Source organism: Sarcophilus harrisii, chromosome 3, assembly GCF_902635505.1.
Source record: "Sarcophilus harrisii chromosome 3, mSarHar1.11, whole genome shotgun sequence".
Lineage (NCBI taxonomy): Eukaryota > Metazoa > Chordata > Mammalia > Dasyuromorphia > Dasyuridae > Sarcophilus > Sarcophilus harrisii.
Window position 1 is genome coordinate 119976681 of NC_045428.1, and position 16715 is coordinate 119993395.

Here is a 16715-nt window from a genome sequence, read left to right on the forward strand (position 1 = left end):
TTTACTTTCTGTGATCCTCTTTCTACTTTTTGTTTGGTTATAAACTCTAGTCTTATCCAAAGATTGATGGTACATTTTTCTATGCATCCCTATTTTATTTATGATTCACTATGTCTAAATCTTTTATCCATTTTGAACTTATCTTTGTAAACAATGTTAAATGTTGGCCTTTGTCTAGTTTTTTCCCTAATTACTTTGACCATTTACTACTGTGTATTGTATACTGAAAACACTTAACCAGTATTAGATTATTTTGACGATTATTGCTTAGTAATACAGTTTTTAAAGTCTGGAACTGCTAGACCTTCACTTTTTAAAAACTGATTCCCTTGATATTCTTGATCTTTTCTTTCAGATGAATTTTGTTATTTTTTTCTATTTTCTATTTCACAAAATGATTCTTTGGTAGTGTTGCACTGAATAAGTAAAGTAATTTAGATTAAGTTGTCTTTTTTTTTTTTTTTTTTTTTAAATGTTGGCTCATCCTAGTCATGAATACTTAATATTATTCCTCTTGTTTAGATTTGTTTTTCTCTGTATGAAAAGTAATTGTCTTCATATAGTCCCTGGATTTATCCTGGTAAGTTGACACCTCCCTCCCTAAGTATTTTACAATGTCTACAGTTATCTTAATAGATGTTTTTTCTCTTAATCTCTTCTGACTAGGTTTTGTTGGTAATTTCTAGAAATGCAAATGGATTATGTGGATTTATTTTATATCGTATAACTTTGCTGAAATTTTTAATTGTTTCAACTAGTTTTTGTTGTTGTTCATTCTGTAGAGATGCATAAATATGCCCTCTTATCACCTGTAAAATGTGACAGTTTTATTTTCTTATTGCCTATACTAATTCCTTCAATTTTTTTCTTATCCTGTTGCTATAGCTACCATTTTTATGCAATAATAGTGGTGATAATCTATATTCTTGCTTCCCTTTTGGTCTTATTAGAAAGGTGTCAACTTCATTTCCATTATAAATAAAGCTTTGTTTTAGATATATACTGCCTAAAATATTTTTAAAAGACTCCATTGATGCTAATGGTTTCTAGTGTCTTTAATAGGAAAGGGTGTAGTATCTTGCCAAAATCTTTTTCTGCATATATTAATATGATCATATGATTTTTGTTATAGTTGTTGATAGGGTCAGTTATGCCTAGAGTTCTCCTAATCTTGAACCAGTCTTGTATTTCTGGTAAAAATCCAATCTTGTCATAGTGTATATGATCCCTGTGAAATATTGTTGAGTCTCTTTCCTCTTATTTGCTTTAAAGTTTTTATATCAATATTTGTTATACAAATTGGTATATAGCTTTCTTTCTCTGTTTTGACTCTCTCCTTGTTTAAAGCATATTTGTTCCCCTTGTTAAAAAGCATATTTATATTATAGACTTTGTTGGGACCCTGTTTTTAACCTATTTCCCTAACTGTTTATATAATACTGAAGCTTCCAATAAATGATTTTTGGGAAATCATTGAACTTCTTTCCCACAAAAATATAATTTTTGAACATCTTTTCTAGAAGAGAAATTAACATTTTGAATTTATAGAACAATAGATCTTTATTGATAGGAATGTTAGAGGCCATCAATCAGAATCAATCCCCTTATTAGATAGGGGAACTTGGCCTATGAATTTCAAAGGATGAGATAAAAACAGAATTTGTATTCTCACATTGCAGAACCATTATTCATTCTACTGTCCAGTATCTTTAAATCTAAACAAAAAATAACTATGCCCTTTGTCTTTTGGTGTTGTATAATCATTATCTCATCATCACTCTAAATCTCATTCACATAGACATGAGTAGTCTCTGACACACATTGACTATCTTGGCCTTGGGCAAGTCACTTGCTTACTGAGTGCTGTGTCAAATTCTCAAATTCAAACTTAAGCTCCACTAATCTGTGCATAAGGATCTTTGCAGTTACTTGTTTACTTATTTTTTTTTTAATGTAATGTTTTCTGGGCTTTATTATATGTTTATTTTGTTAAGAGTTTGACATCTCTGCTCTAGGACAACTGTCTAGGAATGTAAGTGGCAGAACAAATGCATATTTGCATTACTAGAGGTGCTTCATATAGATGAAAATCCAAGTCCCAATCCCTAAGGAAAAATTCTGCTTTGGAGCTGCCATACAGATATAGCTGTAGGACTTTACCTTTCAGGTTCTTCACTTTGAAGATTTAGGGCTCAAACAAAGAATAAAATATGAATCAGTGAATTAGTGACCTGAAAGATAATACTGCTGTTATGTAGAGAACAAGGGTAAATTCATTATTAGGATAAGCAATGATGGTTGAAACTGGATGCAATTTGAGATGATTTAGCTTTGGCTAATCCTCAAAATGTTCATAATGAATTCTGCTGACCTTGTAGTGCTAACACATTTGTTCTTTAAATCATGTATAGAACATAGCATACTTAAAAAAAGAAAAGAAAAAGAACAAAGCAGAGTGACATTAGGGTTTTCTGACTAGGTTACAGAGTGTGTTATATGTAACTCCAGGTTTTCCCAAGATACTTTTACAAGATACAGTTGCTCAGAAGAAAAACTTCTCAGGGTAGACTTAATGTCTGTTTTATTGCCTTGCTCTTCTTATATTTATAAATTTGAAGGCAAGAACACATGAGTTCTCTTCAAGCTCAGAAAATTTGAAAATCATTCTTCTAAAAGGTCAGTTTTGGTCTTCAGTGATGAAGACATGACATGAAATGTCAGATTTCAGAGGTGTACTATTTAGAATGCTTAAACTGAATCAGGAAGACCTAAATTGAAATCCAGTTTCAGACACTTACTAGCTGTGTGAGCCTGGGTAAGTCTATTTAATCTCTATATGCCTCAGTTATGTCATTTACAAAATAGGGTAAATGATAACACCTCCCTCCTAGGATTGTTAAGGAAAAAAATGAAATAATGTTCTTTAAAATGCTGTATAAATGCTAACTGTTACCAATAGCAAATCACTATTTCTGGGTCTAAGTTCTTCATCCTTAAAATGGAGGGGGTTAATCTATATTGTCTTCTGTGTCTAATCTCTTGACTTCTGTGTTCTTTAAAGTAGGGAAAAAATCCCAGATCAAAACATAGTTTTCCTAGATTAACACATCTTCCTTCCTGATTTAAAATAGTCATGTTTTATTTTTAGTAAAAATAATTCTATTTTAAAACAATATCACTATCTTTTAAGTGAAAAACAGCTAGGATATAATCACTTCCTTTTATTTTTTTAATCTTCTCTCCTTTGATTCAGACTTGGATACTAATATAACATTGCTACTTTGTCAACCTATTACAAGAATAAATTCCTCCTCTCTCTTTTTAAAAGTCTGTACTGAAAGAATAATGTAGCACATTCTTACTTGCTATAGATACTAATTGTATTTTCAGTTGGGATCTTGCTGTCATAGCCACAATAACCATAGCTTTGTGTTCAGTAGGCCTGTTGACAGTAGTTATTGTACAGTGTAAATGAATGCTGTTGACTAGTGATGCATCTGTGGCTGAGAACATGTAGTCAGTTTAATTTGCCTGGCAAGTGATCAAACCATTACCAAATCACATCTTGTGTTAAGAAAGGTTATAGTTATGAAGACCTATTAATAGGGCCTTTTTTCCTGGGGGGTGGGGGTGGAAATTGGGAGGATTTCTAGTAATAATAAAAATAATAATAAACTCAGACATTTAAGATATGTGGGTGACTCTTGATGTTTTCTATATTAAAACTTGTTTTTGTTGTCATTTTAGGACCACTAATGTATTTAGAAGTAAAGGATCTCGTATGTCATGTTAAGAGTTACTAGGTCTTTGTAGTAATCAGGTCAAGTTGTACAGTGGTGTCTTAGTTATAGTCGCTGGTTGTAATTGGGGAACTTTGCCAGTAGCACCAAATTATATGCTGGATCACTGAGGTGAACTAATGTCCTTTGAAGCTAGGCTTATCTTCAAATTCCTCTGTCTGTTAAAACATATAAGCTTTGAAAATGTGACCATAGCAAATATAATATTATAGTTAACTTAGTTTCCTCAGCTACATCAAACAAAACTATGTTTACATAATCCATGTAATTTGGTGGTACCTGGTGAGCAATAAACTCCTCCCAAAGCCTTTCTTTTATAAAGGGCTCAAAACTTTCCAGTTATTCTCAATTTTCCACTCAATATTCCAAAAAAATTTTTTTATTTAAAAAACAAACAAAAAGTCCTATTTTTTGATAGCCTATCTTCTCATCTATAACTCTGAGCTTTCTTATGTATATTATTTTCTCCCACTAGATTGTAAATTCCTTGTAGGGGCAACTGGATGAGGTCTGGAACTGTTTTTGTTTTGTTTTGTTTATTCACAGAGCTTAGTAACATGCAAACTTATGAATTTTAATTGTCTTAGCAAGAGTGAAAGGAAAGCTTTTTTCTTGGTATCCCACTTATAAGCCTTTGTTATATTTCCGTGCTCAGGAAAATTGTAGAATTTTAACAATTGAGGGAGGAGGGACTAGTTATTTGTTGGAAGGGTAGAAAATAATCTTGTGCAACTTGTGCACAGGAAAATCAGCTAATCTGATTGATTTTTTCTATTTAAAGCTAAAATACATATTTTACTTAATATTGATTCAGTATAGATAATTTAATTTTTGGAACCATCATAATGAACTGACAATATCCTTTGCAGTAAGCTTAATTGACATTTTTTTTCTGCTTTTGCTGTTTTTCTGTTTCTTATTGTCCTTTATACCTCCAGCATTCAGCAAAGTGCCTTGAAAACAGCAGGTGCTCCATAAATGCTTGCTAAATGAATTGAATAAAAATTATACTTTTTTATTATTCAGCTTAATTTTCTGTGCTAAATAACTGTTATTTTTATTGTAAAGAAATACAGAAATTCCAAATGGACTCGTGTGTTGTCTTTTTCCTTTAGGCTGATTAACTTTAAATAATTTTCTTGTCAATACTAACAACTGACATTTACTTACTGCTTTAGTGTTTTTAGTTCTGTATGTTAATTGACATATTTGAATTTCACAACAATTCTGTGTAGATATCAAATCCATTTTATAGGTAAAGAAACAAGCTCAGAGAGCAATGACTTTGCCCATGATCATATAACTTTTAAATGTTTCAGTTAGAATTTGAACTTAGTGTCTGCCACAGAGCAGGTGCTTTATAAATGCTTTATAGATTGGTTTGGTCTTCCTGACTCCCAGTAATTATGGAGTCAATAGTCCCTCCATTGTGCCATGCTGACTTTCAAGATAATCTGAGAATGAGCAGAAAATTAGTTTTTAGAAATCAAATAGCCATTAGCATTTAATACAAGGTTTATATATTTGAGTGCCTATTTTCAGTTATTCTTTGAAATGAATATTTTGTACAAACCATTGACAAATTGATGTACTCCTCTCATGTTTAAGGTCTTATGCTTTTATGCTTGTACATATTAACAGAACTTAGTTCAATTCTACATAATTGTTGAAAATGTGAAAATTCATATAGTTTGATTTGTTGAAGGACAGTCATATCTTGAATAACACAGAATAACATAATTTTCTTTTCTAAGAAATATGTAGATAGAATCCCAATTTATCAGTCAGGCAATTGTTGTTCTATTATAACATGTATATAAATATGATTTTCTTATTAAATGAAGTCAGTTCACATTCTAATTTGACTTTTAAAAAACTCATTCTCTTTCCTCCTTTGCTTCTAGTCAGACTGTCATCAGTCTGCACTTAATTTGTACACTAACATCATTTGTTTTTTTTTGTTTGTTTGTTTGTTTTTGCTTCCATGACAGCTCTCCGATGGCGCAGTCTCTTCACCCCACCCACCTCCTTGGCCTTTCCTTATAGCCCTGTTGCGAGACTCAGTCCATATAGCAATGGCTTTAATTCTCCCAGCTTCTCTAAAACCTCCAGTAAAGCAATACTAACACCTGAAAAAACAGGTAATATTTTAACTTTTTACCTACTAACATGCTTTAAAAAATCATACCGCTAAACTACTTGGATGAATCTCACCGAAAAATAGGGCTAAAGGATAATCCTATTACAATCGCAATATTACTTTCCATTTTATTTCAGGGTTCAAAATGAAAATCATTACTTTGGACCTAGGAATCATTACTCTATTGTCTGTTGTACAGATGAAGAAGTACTATGTATTTATTAGTGTTTTATGTATATAGTGAGAGGCAACTTGGTACAATGGATGGAATGAAGGACTCTGGAAAGAACCGGGATCAAATCTTTTGACAATTTATTAGCTCTGTGAGTGGGCAAGTCATTTAAACTAGGTGAACTTCAGGCAACTCTGTAAGACTTCTCTACCAAGTTATAGACGGATTGTATTGTTTGTAAGCTGAGCAACTTCTCCACATTGATTAAATCAAACTCTTTGATGTGTGTATGTGTGTACATAATAGTATGTTATTGAAGAGCATATGCCTTTTATCTCAAACATCAAAGCAAGATCTAATTAAAGGTATAATCTTTGATTATGTTAGTCTTTTTTTCCTCTCTCACCTATATTTATCAAACTAGGTATAAGAAAATCAGACAGCTTTCTTAAGTAGGACTGGGATGACTGACATCATCCAATCATTAATCTCAGTATTGCTATTATTATGATCATATCACTTTTCTATTTTCCTAGTCTAAGTTTCTTACTCCCTACTATCTCTTGGATACCCCCTCTCTTGTTTCACATTATTTTCTGGTACATTTTATTTAATTAAAACAGGGAAGTTTTAGAAATTAGTATGTCTGTGTGATCACTCATTATTTAAGAGACAGTATATTAACTGTTGTATATTTTAAAAGTGAGTCAAATGAAGTTTCCGCTTAATATCATGATATGAATTAAGACAGCCAGTTATCTATGGTCTTCACTGGAAAATGGGAACCACCTCAGAACCCAATATATTTTTATGCCAACCCTTTAGAGAGAGATAATTAGGTGCTGCTTAGCTAGAAGCCAAGTTTTGGCTTTATTTTTCAAGTGTTTAAGTTGGCTTGAAGAACCAGAAAAATAATGAATGGCTTTTTGTACATTTACTGAATTGCATGCTTTATGTATAAGAGTTGAATCCTGAAATGGTGATTATTCTCATTTTGGGGAGAGTGAAAAGTAAAATGAAGAGTTACTGATATTAAGTCTGAATAATGTTTACTTTTCTTAGGTTATACTTCCAGGGGCTCCCCCCTTAGTCCTCAGTCATCCATAGATAGTGAATTGAGTACATCAGAATTGGAGGATGACTCTATCTCCATGGGATATAAACTACAGGACCTCACTGATGTTCAGATCATGGCTCGCCTGCAAGAAGAAAGTATGCTTCTTCTTTTTTTTTTTTTTCATTCATGGGGCTATTTGGTTTGGCAAGCTTGAGTTAGAAATGTGAAGATTATGCCTATAATACCAAAAAAGTGAATGAGGTTCTTCGTTCTGAGTAATAGAGAGGGAACTTAAGCCAAACTCTTTGTCTCATTGTTTTAACTGAAGAAAAGTGGGGGAAAAAGTCATGTTTAAAGGTTTCTAGTTATCCAAGGTCACTCACTGTTTTAAATTATGGGCGTTTCCTCCATACAAACATGGTTAAGGAAATTGTCCATGGGTAACTATTGTATATATAAATATAGTTAGAGAAACTATATTTTAAAGTGTAATGATATAATATCCTGAAAGTATTTTGACTTATTTTTTTTCCTGAAAGTCTTTGGGCAAAAAGAAAGGAGTAGGATCATAGAAATTAGAGCCAGAGACAACCTATGACCACCTAGTTTAAGCCTCTTATTTCATAGATAAGCAAGCAAATGATGTGAAATCTTTATTTCAAAAGAAGGATGATATATGCAGTTTTCAAATACAAATTCTCAGGTAAGATAATCACAAGAAGATACCCTCTTTTTTTTCTCCTTAAAAGTTCTGTACGTACTTAGATTCTATGACTATAGCAAGTCAGTCATTAAGGATTTGATTTAGTACCTTCACTGTACCAGGTACTATGTGTCCGGCACTGGGGATACAAAGAAAGGCAAAAGACAATCTTGGACCTCAAGGAGCTCATGATCAAATTGGGAAGATAACAAGCAAACATATATACAAAGAAGTTCTATATAGAATAATTAACAGGTGTAAGGCACTAGAATTTAGAGGGATTGGAAATGGCTTTATGTAGAAGGTGGAATTGTTGCTGGAAAGAAAGTAAGGGAAGCCAAGAATCAGAGATGAGAAGGGAGATAATTACAGAGTTGGGGAACAGCCAGAAAAAATTCCTGGAGCTGAGAGATGGAATAGAATAGCAAAGAGGCTATTTAAAGAGCACATAGAAAGAGGTAGGGTGAAGAACACTAGAAAGGTATGTCGTAGCTTATGAAGGGCTTTGAACATCAAATAGATGATTTCATATTTGATGTTGGAGGTAATAAAGAGCCACTGGAGTTTGAATGTGGAAATGACATGGTTGCACTTAGATTAGGAAAAATTTCACCTTGCCAAATGAGTGGAGGATAGACTAGTTTGGAGAGAAACTTGTAGCAGGCCCTCAGGCTATTGTAATAATCCAGGCATGAGGTGATGAGACCTATATTAGGTTGGTGGCAATATCAGAGCAAAGAAGGGGGAATATTGGAGAGAGATTGCAGAGGTGAAATTGGCATGCTTTGGTAACAGGTTGGCTATAGGAAATGAGAAGTAATGAGGAGTTGGGAATGACATATATGTTAGAAATCTGGGAGACAAGGAAGATGGTGGTGCCCTTGAAGTTAATAGGGAAATTTAGAAGGAAGACTTATGTGGAAAAGTGAGTTCAATTTTGAACATGTTGAGTTTAAGATGTCTGCTATATATATATATATATATATATATGCATATATATAGTTTGAAATGTTTGAAAAGCATTGGGGATATGATATGGAAGGTCAACAGAGAAGTTTTAAGAATCATCAGTATAGAGGTGATAATTAAATCTCTGGAAGCTGATAAGATTGCCAAGTGAAGTAGTATAGAAGAAGAGCAAAGGACTGTGAAAGCTCCATGACCTATGGAGAAAAAAATGATCATTCGGCAAGAGGAGACTCAGGAGAGAGTAGTATCTTGAAAACTTGGAGAGAAGAGAATATCTAAAAAAAATAGTATTAAAAATTACAGTAAGTCAAGAAGAATGAGGATTGAGAAAAAAGGTTTTTGAATTCAGCAATATTTGAGAATTGCAGCCAACAAAGAGGTGATAGTTGAAACTAGTACCCTTTTAACTTGAAAAACCAAAAAGACCTTCAAATGACTTCATATTTATTCAGTATTTCTTAATTCAGATGTTCATTTAAAATTTGACTTAGCTGAAGACCTCAGTTGAAAGTATCCCTTTTTTCATTTTCATAGGTCTTCGACAAGATTATGCTTCTACTTCAGCATCAGTTTCAAGACATACTTCTGGCATATCATTGAGTTCAGGAAAAAAAGGGACATTCAGTGATCAAGAATATGATCGATACAGTTTGGAGGATGATGAAGAGTTTGATCATCTGCCACCTCCCCAGCCTCGTCTTCCTCGATGTTCACCTTTCCAAAGAGGAATTCCACACTCACAGACTTTCTCTAGCATTCGGGAATGTAGAAGGAGTACCAGCTCTCAGTATTTTCCTTCAAATAATTACCAGCAGCAACAGTATTATTCACCTCAAGCCCAAACTCCAGATCAGCAACCAAATAGGACAAGTGGAGGTAGGTCACTTTTGATTTTAGACTCTGAAAGTGTTAAGTTAAAAACACTTAGGAGGTCATCTAACTTAACCTTTTTTTTCTTTCTTTCTTTTTTTTTTTTGATAAGGAGGAAACTGAACTCTTAAGAGGGCTGATTGATTTCTGTTGCCCAAGTTGATAGCTAATTAGTTGTGTAGCTAGTAGATAACAGTAAACTGAAAGATTTGAATTCAAATATTAAGATAACTTAATAGATGTGTGATCTGAACAAGTCATTTAATTTTTGCGTGCCTTAATTTCCTTATATGTAAAATGGGGATGATATTAGAACCCACCTTAGTGTTATTCTAAAGATCAGATGAGATTATATTTGTAAAGCATTTTGCCAAGTACTACATAAATGCTAGTTGTAGAGATTATAATTACAAGGACTAAAGCTTGAATTCTAGGTATTCAACTGGTAGACTGCTGATTTAAAAAAAAAATATGAGTATCTTTTATGTGTCACGCATGGGGTTATTCTGTAAAACTTTAGGTTGTGGAGAATATGCTGTGCTAAATTGGAATAAGAAGTTTTCTCATTTGGGAATTCCCTTTATGAAACTACAGTTCTAGTACCTATTTTTAATGAATTCAAGTCGGTTGTTTAATAAACATCCAATTAAATATCCCAGGTTTGTGTTTTCAGGATGCTTTACAACATCCAGCAGTTGTTGAGCATTTCAGTAGTGGAATTAGCACAATAATAGATTGAGCTGTAAGATGTTGTAAGAACAATATCAATCTTTAACTAAGTCTTAGATTACTGTATGAGCTGTCTTAGACATCAAATTTTTTTTCCTTTTAAGAAAGTCACGTGGAATTTTTTACTATTTACCACTACTTTTGGTCAAAATAAGTTATTTATTCTAAACAAAGACCTGTTATATACAATTAAAATATTATTTTTTATTTTTTTATTATAATAACTTTTTATTGACAGAACCCATGCCAGGATAATTTTTTTTTACAACATTTTACCTTGCACTCACTTCTGTTCTGATTTTTCCCCTCTCTCTCTCCACTCCCTCCCCCAGATGGCAAGCAGTCCTATATATGTCAAATATGTCGCAGTATATCCTAGATACAATATATGTGTGCAGAACTAAACAGTTTTCTTGTTGCACAGGGAGAATTGGATTCAGAAGGTAAAAATAACCTGGGAAGAAAAACAAAAATGCAAACAGTTTACATTCATTTCCCAGTGTTCTTAATTAAAAATAATTAATGTAATGTAGTAAGGTTTCTTTATATGATTTTCTGTTTATTAAGAGAAGGACCAGAATCTAAAAATATCTCGAAGGACTAAGATGTGTTATTTGATGCAGGGCATTTTCCAACATTAGTTGGAAATATAAATTAAATATATATATTAAATTTCAAACTAAGTGATAATATTTGTTTATATTTAACTGTACTTAAAGCAAATTAGAGCAGGTAGAAAAATTAAAATGTAGTAAAACTAATTTTTAAAAAGCAATATTTGTATTGTTTAACATAATTAATGTGCCTAGTATTAGCATCACACTTATATTTACAAAAAAAAGGAGAGAAATTTTTGTTATTAAGATATTATTAAAGCACCCATATAAAGTAACTTTGTTGAGGAGAATGTAAAGACAGGATAATACAAAATAAAAATAAAGTTCAGGGAAGATTTGTTTAACTTTAGGTCATTAAATCATATTTGCTCATATTTTAAAAGATAAATTAACTTTTCAAAATAACATGGACAATATTATGAGAAGTTACATGAAATTATGTTGGAATTTGACTTTATAAGGAAAATGTATTCTAAACCTTTTCCTCTCATGTCATCAATTAAATCACGTCACTTCATGTAATAGCTGCTTTGCTAAGATGATTTAAAAACAACTCCCTTTATTTTTAGAAAAATTTAGGAACTTTGTAGGTCCTAGCAAATATGAAATATTTTAGATATTAACAAACAACTTGGCATATTTGTTGCTGTTGTTGTTCAATTAGTGTCCAGTGATCACCAGCTATATGTCCTAGAGTTACAGAAACTCAACTGTCTGTTACTTTAAACTCATGCTTTTCTTTTCCACAATTGGCCTTTGTGGTATCATCCTCTCCTTCCATCTGGAAAAGCATTCTTACCATAACTCCTCCCCCAAATCTGGTTACTGAAATCCTGTAATGCCCAACTCAAATGCTTCTTTAATGAAACATCCTACAATCCAATAACATTTCTTTCTTTTCTAAAAATCCTGTCCCTGAGCCCTTCAACCATCACATTATTCTTTAGATTATATGGCCTTCTCTTACAAAGGAAGAAATCATGTTCCATTTACCTCTATATTCATAGCATTACTGAATTTCAGTTTTATAAAAGATCTGAGTGGCTATCTAATTCTATGATTTAAAAAATAATTCCTCTAAAATACTGGGTCTTGGAGGCCTTTTTTTCTATCCTGGAATTTGTATTATTCTGATGGAATGTATAGGTCCCTTCTTAGAATTTTTGTTTAGTCATTTTCAGTTTTATCTGATTCTTCATGATCCCTTTTGGAATTTCCTCAGTAAAAATATTGGAGTGGGTCCTTCTTCAGCTCATTTTACAGATGAGGAAACTAAGGCAAGCAGGGTTAAGTGACTTGTCCAGAGTCACACAGCTGGTAAGTATCAGATGCTGTATTTGAACTCAGGAAGAGGAGCCTTCTTGACTTCAGGGCCTGGGCTCTGTCCATTGTACCATGCTGCTGCCCATTGTCAGAATAATTTTTTTTAAATGCATAAAATAAAATATTTCAAAGATGACCATTTAAATTGTAACCAAGTTATTAAATTTTTTTTTAAAAAGTTCATACTGGATATAATAGTCTCATACACTGCTATTCCTTTTACTGGGGAGGCTGAGGCTAATGGATTGTGTCAATCCAGGAGTTGTGAGCTGCATTAAGAAGTCAAGTGTTCACACTAACTTGTGGTACCATTATGGTGAGTCCTTGAATTGTGAGGTGGAACAACACGCTGCTTAATTAAAGGTAAACTGAAGCAGGTTAGAAACAGAGCAGGTGAAAGGTTGTGTGCTATAGAGTGGTGAGACACAGCCCATGATTGGCTGCCACACTTCCATCCTGGGCAAAATAGGGAGAATTCAATCTTAAAAACAAAACAAAACAAAACTATGTACCCCTACATTACAATTCTCTGCCCCAAACATAGTAAAATGAGTGGTCATTCTGCATTTGCTGAAATACCTCCCATGAGGGGATCAGAGCTCATTGCAGATAATTCTATTTCAGAGTTGTTCTGATTGTTAAGAAGTTCTTTGACAGACTTATATTTAGCATCTTTGCAGTTTCATCATTGCTCCTATTCTGCTTTCTGTGGCCAAGCATAAAAAGCAGTTAACACTTCCATATGATTGCCCTTCAAAAATACAGTAATCTTTCCCTCTTTTCTATAGACAAGACATTCTCTGCTTTGCTTAAATTGCCTTCTATCCCAAATATTAAATGAATAATCATTCTCATTTTCTTGTAGATACCCCTCTGTTTACTTTCTTCCTTTATTTCTTGATATGTATTCATGCTTTTTCACCAATTTAATCCCAACTAATTATTCTCAATAACTCCCTTTTCATCCACTAAATCTTTCCGTTATTTTTCTCTTATTCTAACTTTATTTTCAGAATCTTTCTATATCCCATTTTAAAAATTTTAAATAGCTTTTGATTTACAAGTTATATGCATAGATAATTTTACAGCATTGACAGTTGCCAAACCTTTTATTCCAATTTTCCCCCTCCTTCCCTCCATCCCCTCCCCTAGATGGCAGGATGACCAATACATGTTAAATATGTTAAAGTATAAATTAAATACAAAATAAGTATACATGTCCAAACCGTTATTTTGCTGTACAAAAAGAATTGGACTCTGAAATGTTGTATAATTAGCCTGTGAAGGAAATAAAAAATGCAGGTGAGCAAAAATATAGGGTATATCCCATTTTTTAAGGCTTGTATATATTGTACAACCTGCTTTGTATTCAATCAACTAAAATGAACTCTTCAAAAGGAAGAGAAAGCCGATTTCTTGGGCAATTTTCTTAGCCACTTGAATTCACTGAGATTCAGTTGGAGAAATAATAAACATCTTAGATAGTTATGGATGACTTATCTTGAATTTTTTTTTAATTCCTCTTGCTCTTCCTGCATCTCTAAGAACTATTCACTTTCCCTAGTTGGATTTTCATTCATGACTTGACTCTAGCTGTGAGTAATAACAAACTTCTCTCCTGCTCCCTCTGTTTTTTTCTCTATATACTCTCTCATATGATGACTTTGCTAACTTCCATAGGTTTCATTATTGATGATTCTCAGATATGAATATTGAACCCTAATTCCACCATCACCAATTCCTTATTAGACACTTGAAACCTCATCTCAAATGCATCTCAAATTTAAGATATCTATATCAGAACATGTTATCATTCTGACAATCCCCAATTCTTCCAAAATTCTATATTTATGTCAATGTCATGATCATTTCCACAAAAGAAGAATAAATATAAATCCTCCAGTCATTTAATCTTTACAGTTTACGCATTACACTTATATTTACATTTGCCATTTACATACTTCTTTTCATTTTGATCTTTACAACCAAGCCTCATCTACGTTTCCAGACTTACCACATCTTACTCTCCTCTTTGTACTGTCCAGTATGGCCAAACCAGTTTTATTGCTGTTTCTCACATATGAGAATCCATCACCTGATTTAGTGTCTTAGTACTGGTTTTCTCCTGCACCTTTAAAGGGACTTCCTCCTCTCTAGTACACCTTGGAATTCCTTGTTTCCTGCATGATTCAGTCTAAGTGCTGTCTTCTTCATGATTTCTTTTTTAAATTCTGTGACCCACCTTCTGCTTCTCCCAGTCTCCCCCAAGTCACATTGTCTTTGCTTTGCATGTGATTTGTGTGTGTCCATATATACAAACACATATAGATATATAGATATATACATATACAGAAATAGTTATATACACAATATGCAAACACACACATATATATGTATTCATACACACATATAAATAATAATACATAACAATAACAGTGATATATAACAATAACTATGTCTGTTCATCTCTCGCAACATTTACTAAGTTCTTACTATGTACCAGGCACTGCTAATCAATGTGTATACAAATGCATCCAGGTAACAAGTTCCTGATCTCAAGAAGTTTATATTCTAATGGGGGGAGAGCAGAAAGGTGCAGTGTTTATCCAATTTGAACGAAAAGGTTTCGTTTTTGACTTTGCACTTCGGGACATGGTACTCACAATCCCTGATACATAGTAGATGATTACCAAGTGCTTGTCTATTAATGGCACATAAAACGTTGCTATTGTTCATTGATCATTTATAACTGTTTTCAGTTTTGTGAAGGAGTGGGTATTTAGCAAACTTGACTCACTTAGGGTTGTGTTTTATAATTTTGGAGGTAAAAGATCTGTGGTTAATGTTGCTCTTGTGGTTATTTTTGATGATATTTAAAGTGGAAGCCTTAGGTAAATAGGAAAGTGGGAAAAAAATAGCCTATCAGACCTGGATGGTAGCCAAACTTTTTTCATTTCTTTTTTCTTTCTTTTTAAACATTTTGAGCCCCGACAGTCTTTTTTATTACACATCCATGCTACCAATGGGAGTTAATCAGTCAGATACTAATTTTCTTATCTGGAGTTTAGAAAGAATGCTGACAGGACACAATGAATGGATTTGTTTTATTTTTATCTTGCACCTATGTCAAGAATAGAAAGAAACATTTCTATAAATTGAAAGCCAGATGAAAATCAAAGCAATTTAATTCTATCTCTTTTGAGAGAAATGTTTAAAAGCTTAGCCTCAGTTTTTAAAATTATGTATTTTTGTGATAGTATATTATTCTTTGGTAGTGAGCAAATAAAGTGGGGCAGGGAATAAAGAATAAAAATACTGATACCTTATAATTGCCTTTCAAAATACTAATTAGCTGATTAGCCAACATTCCGAATACTTTGGTTATAGGGAATTTTTTTTTAAGATGGGGAGATTCAACTTCAAACTAGACAAGGGGTTTTCACAAGTTAGAACTTGTAGTGGAGGAAGGTCGGAGGGCAGAGGACTCAGAAAATATCTACTGGGCTTACGGTAATAGGAAATAGCCTAAGTAAAGTAGTCCTGGTAATAAGGGACTCTATGTAATTAAGGATCAGAATTTTAATACCAATCTGAAGTACATATTTTCATAAATGATGATTAGATTAATTTTGTTTTGGTTTTCCAATTTTGAAGTTTCAGAGAATTTACTTACCTTTTGCTGTTTCTATACTTTTTTTTTTTTTTTTTTACTATTATCAATACAATTTCTGTGTACAATCCTTAATCCAATTTTCAGAACTTATTACCAATACATACTCAAGGTCTGAGTTTTCATGATAGATAAATTTGGAAGTCAATCATATACATATGTGAAAAGCCCTTAGAGACAACAGTCTAATCCTGCTGTTTTCTCAAAACTTACTATTCCATTTAATTAAAAGGACTTTTATATAGCACCTTTGTCTTAATACTTTGTCCAATCATTTCCCTCTCAGGAGGATATCATTCGTGTATTATAGTTTGATCACAAATCCACGTAAAAATGTAAGATTTTCATACTTGTAACCTATTACAGTAACACAGAGATGCTCCAGTATTGATCTATTTTTAATAGATTTAGTATTATACTTAAAAACTTTTTTGATTATACAAATTTGCAATAAAAGGAAAAGGGGGGACATAGCTATAACAATGTTATTTGTTATAATAGGGGAGAAAATTCCCTTCATTCTCTTTGATTCCAAGCATGAGTCATATTGGACAGTCAATCATATAGTTCTGGTATTAAGTGCAAGGCTCAAGATTAATAAAGTGGGGAACTTTCCTTTTCAGAAAGTAAGTAGCACAATGGGGAAATAGGAGTATCCTACTTGG

At 32.7% G+C, this 16715-nt stretch overlaps 1 protein-coding gene across 2 annotated transcripts in view; it reads left to right on the forward strand.

The window, feature by feature from the left end:
* SLAIN1 (SLAIN motif family member 1) overlaps positions 1-16715 on the forward strand; it is a 71717-nt gene that overhangs the window by 35657 nt on the left and 19345 nt on the right. Inside the window, exons 3-5 of one of the 2 annotated variants that reach the window (XM_031958532.1) lie at positions 5792-5941; positions 7175-7324; positions 9376-9717. In XM_031958532.1, the coding sequence (XP_031814392.1) occupies positions 5792-5941; positions 7175-7324; positions 9376-9717 (642 nt within the window). The remainder of the gene's footprint in view (positions 1-5791; positions 5942-7174; positions 7325-9375; positions 9718-16715) is intronic. The other variant, XM_031958533.1, reaches the window with a different exon arrangement.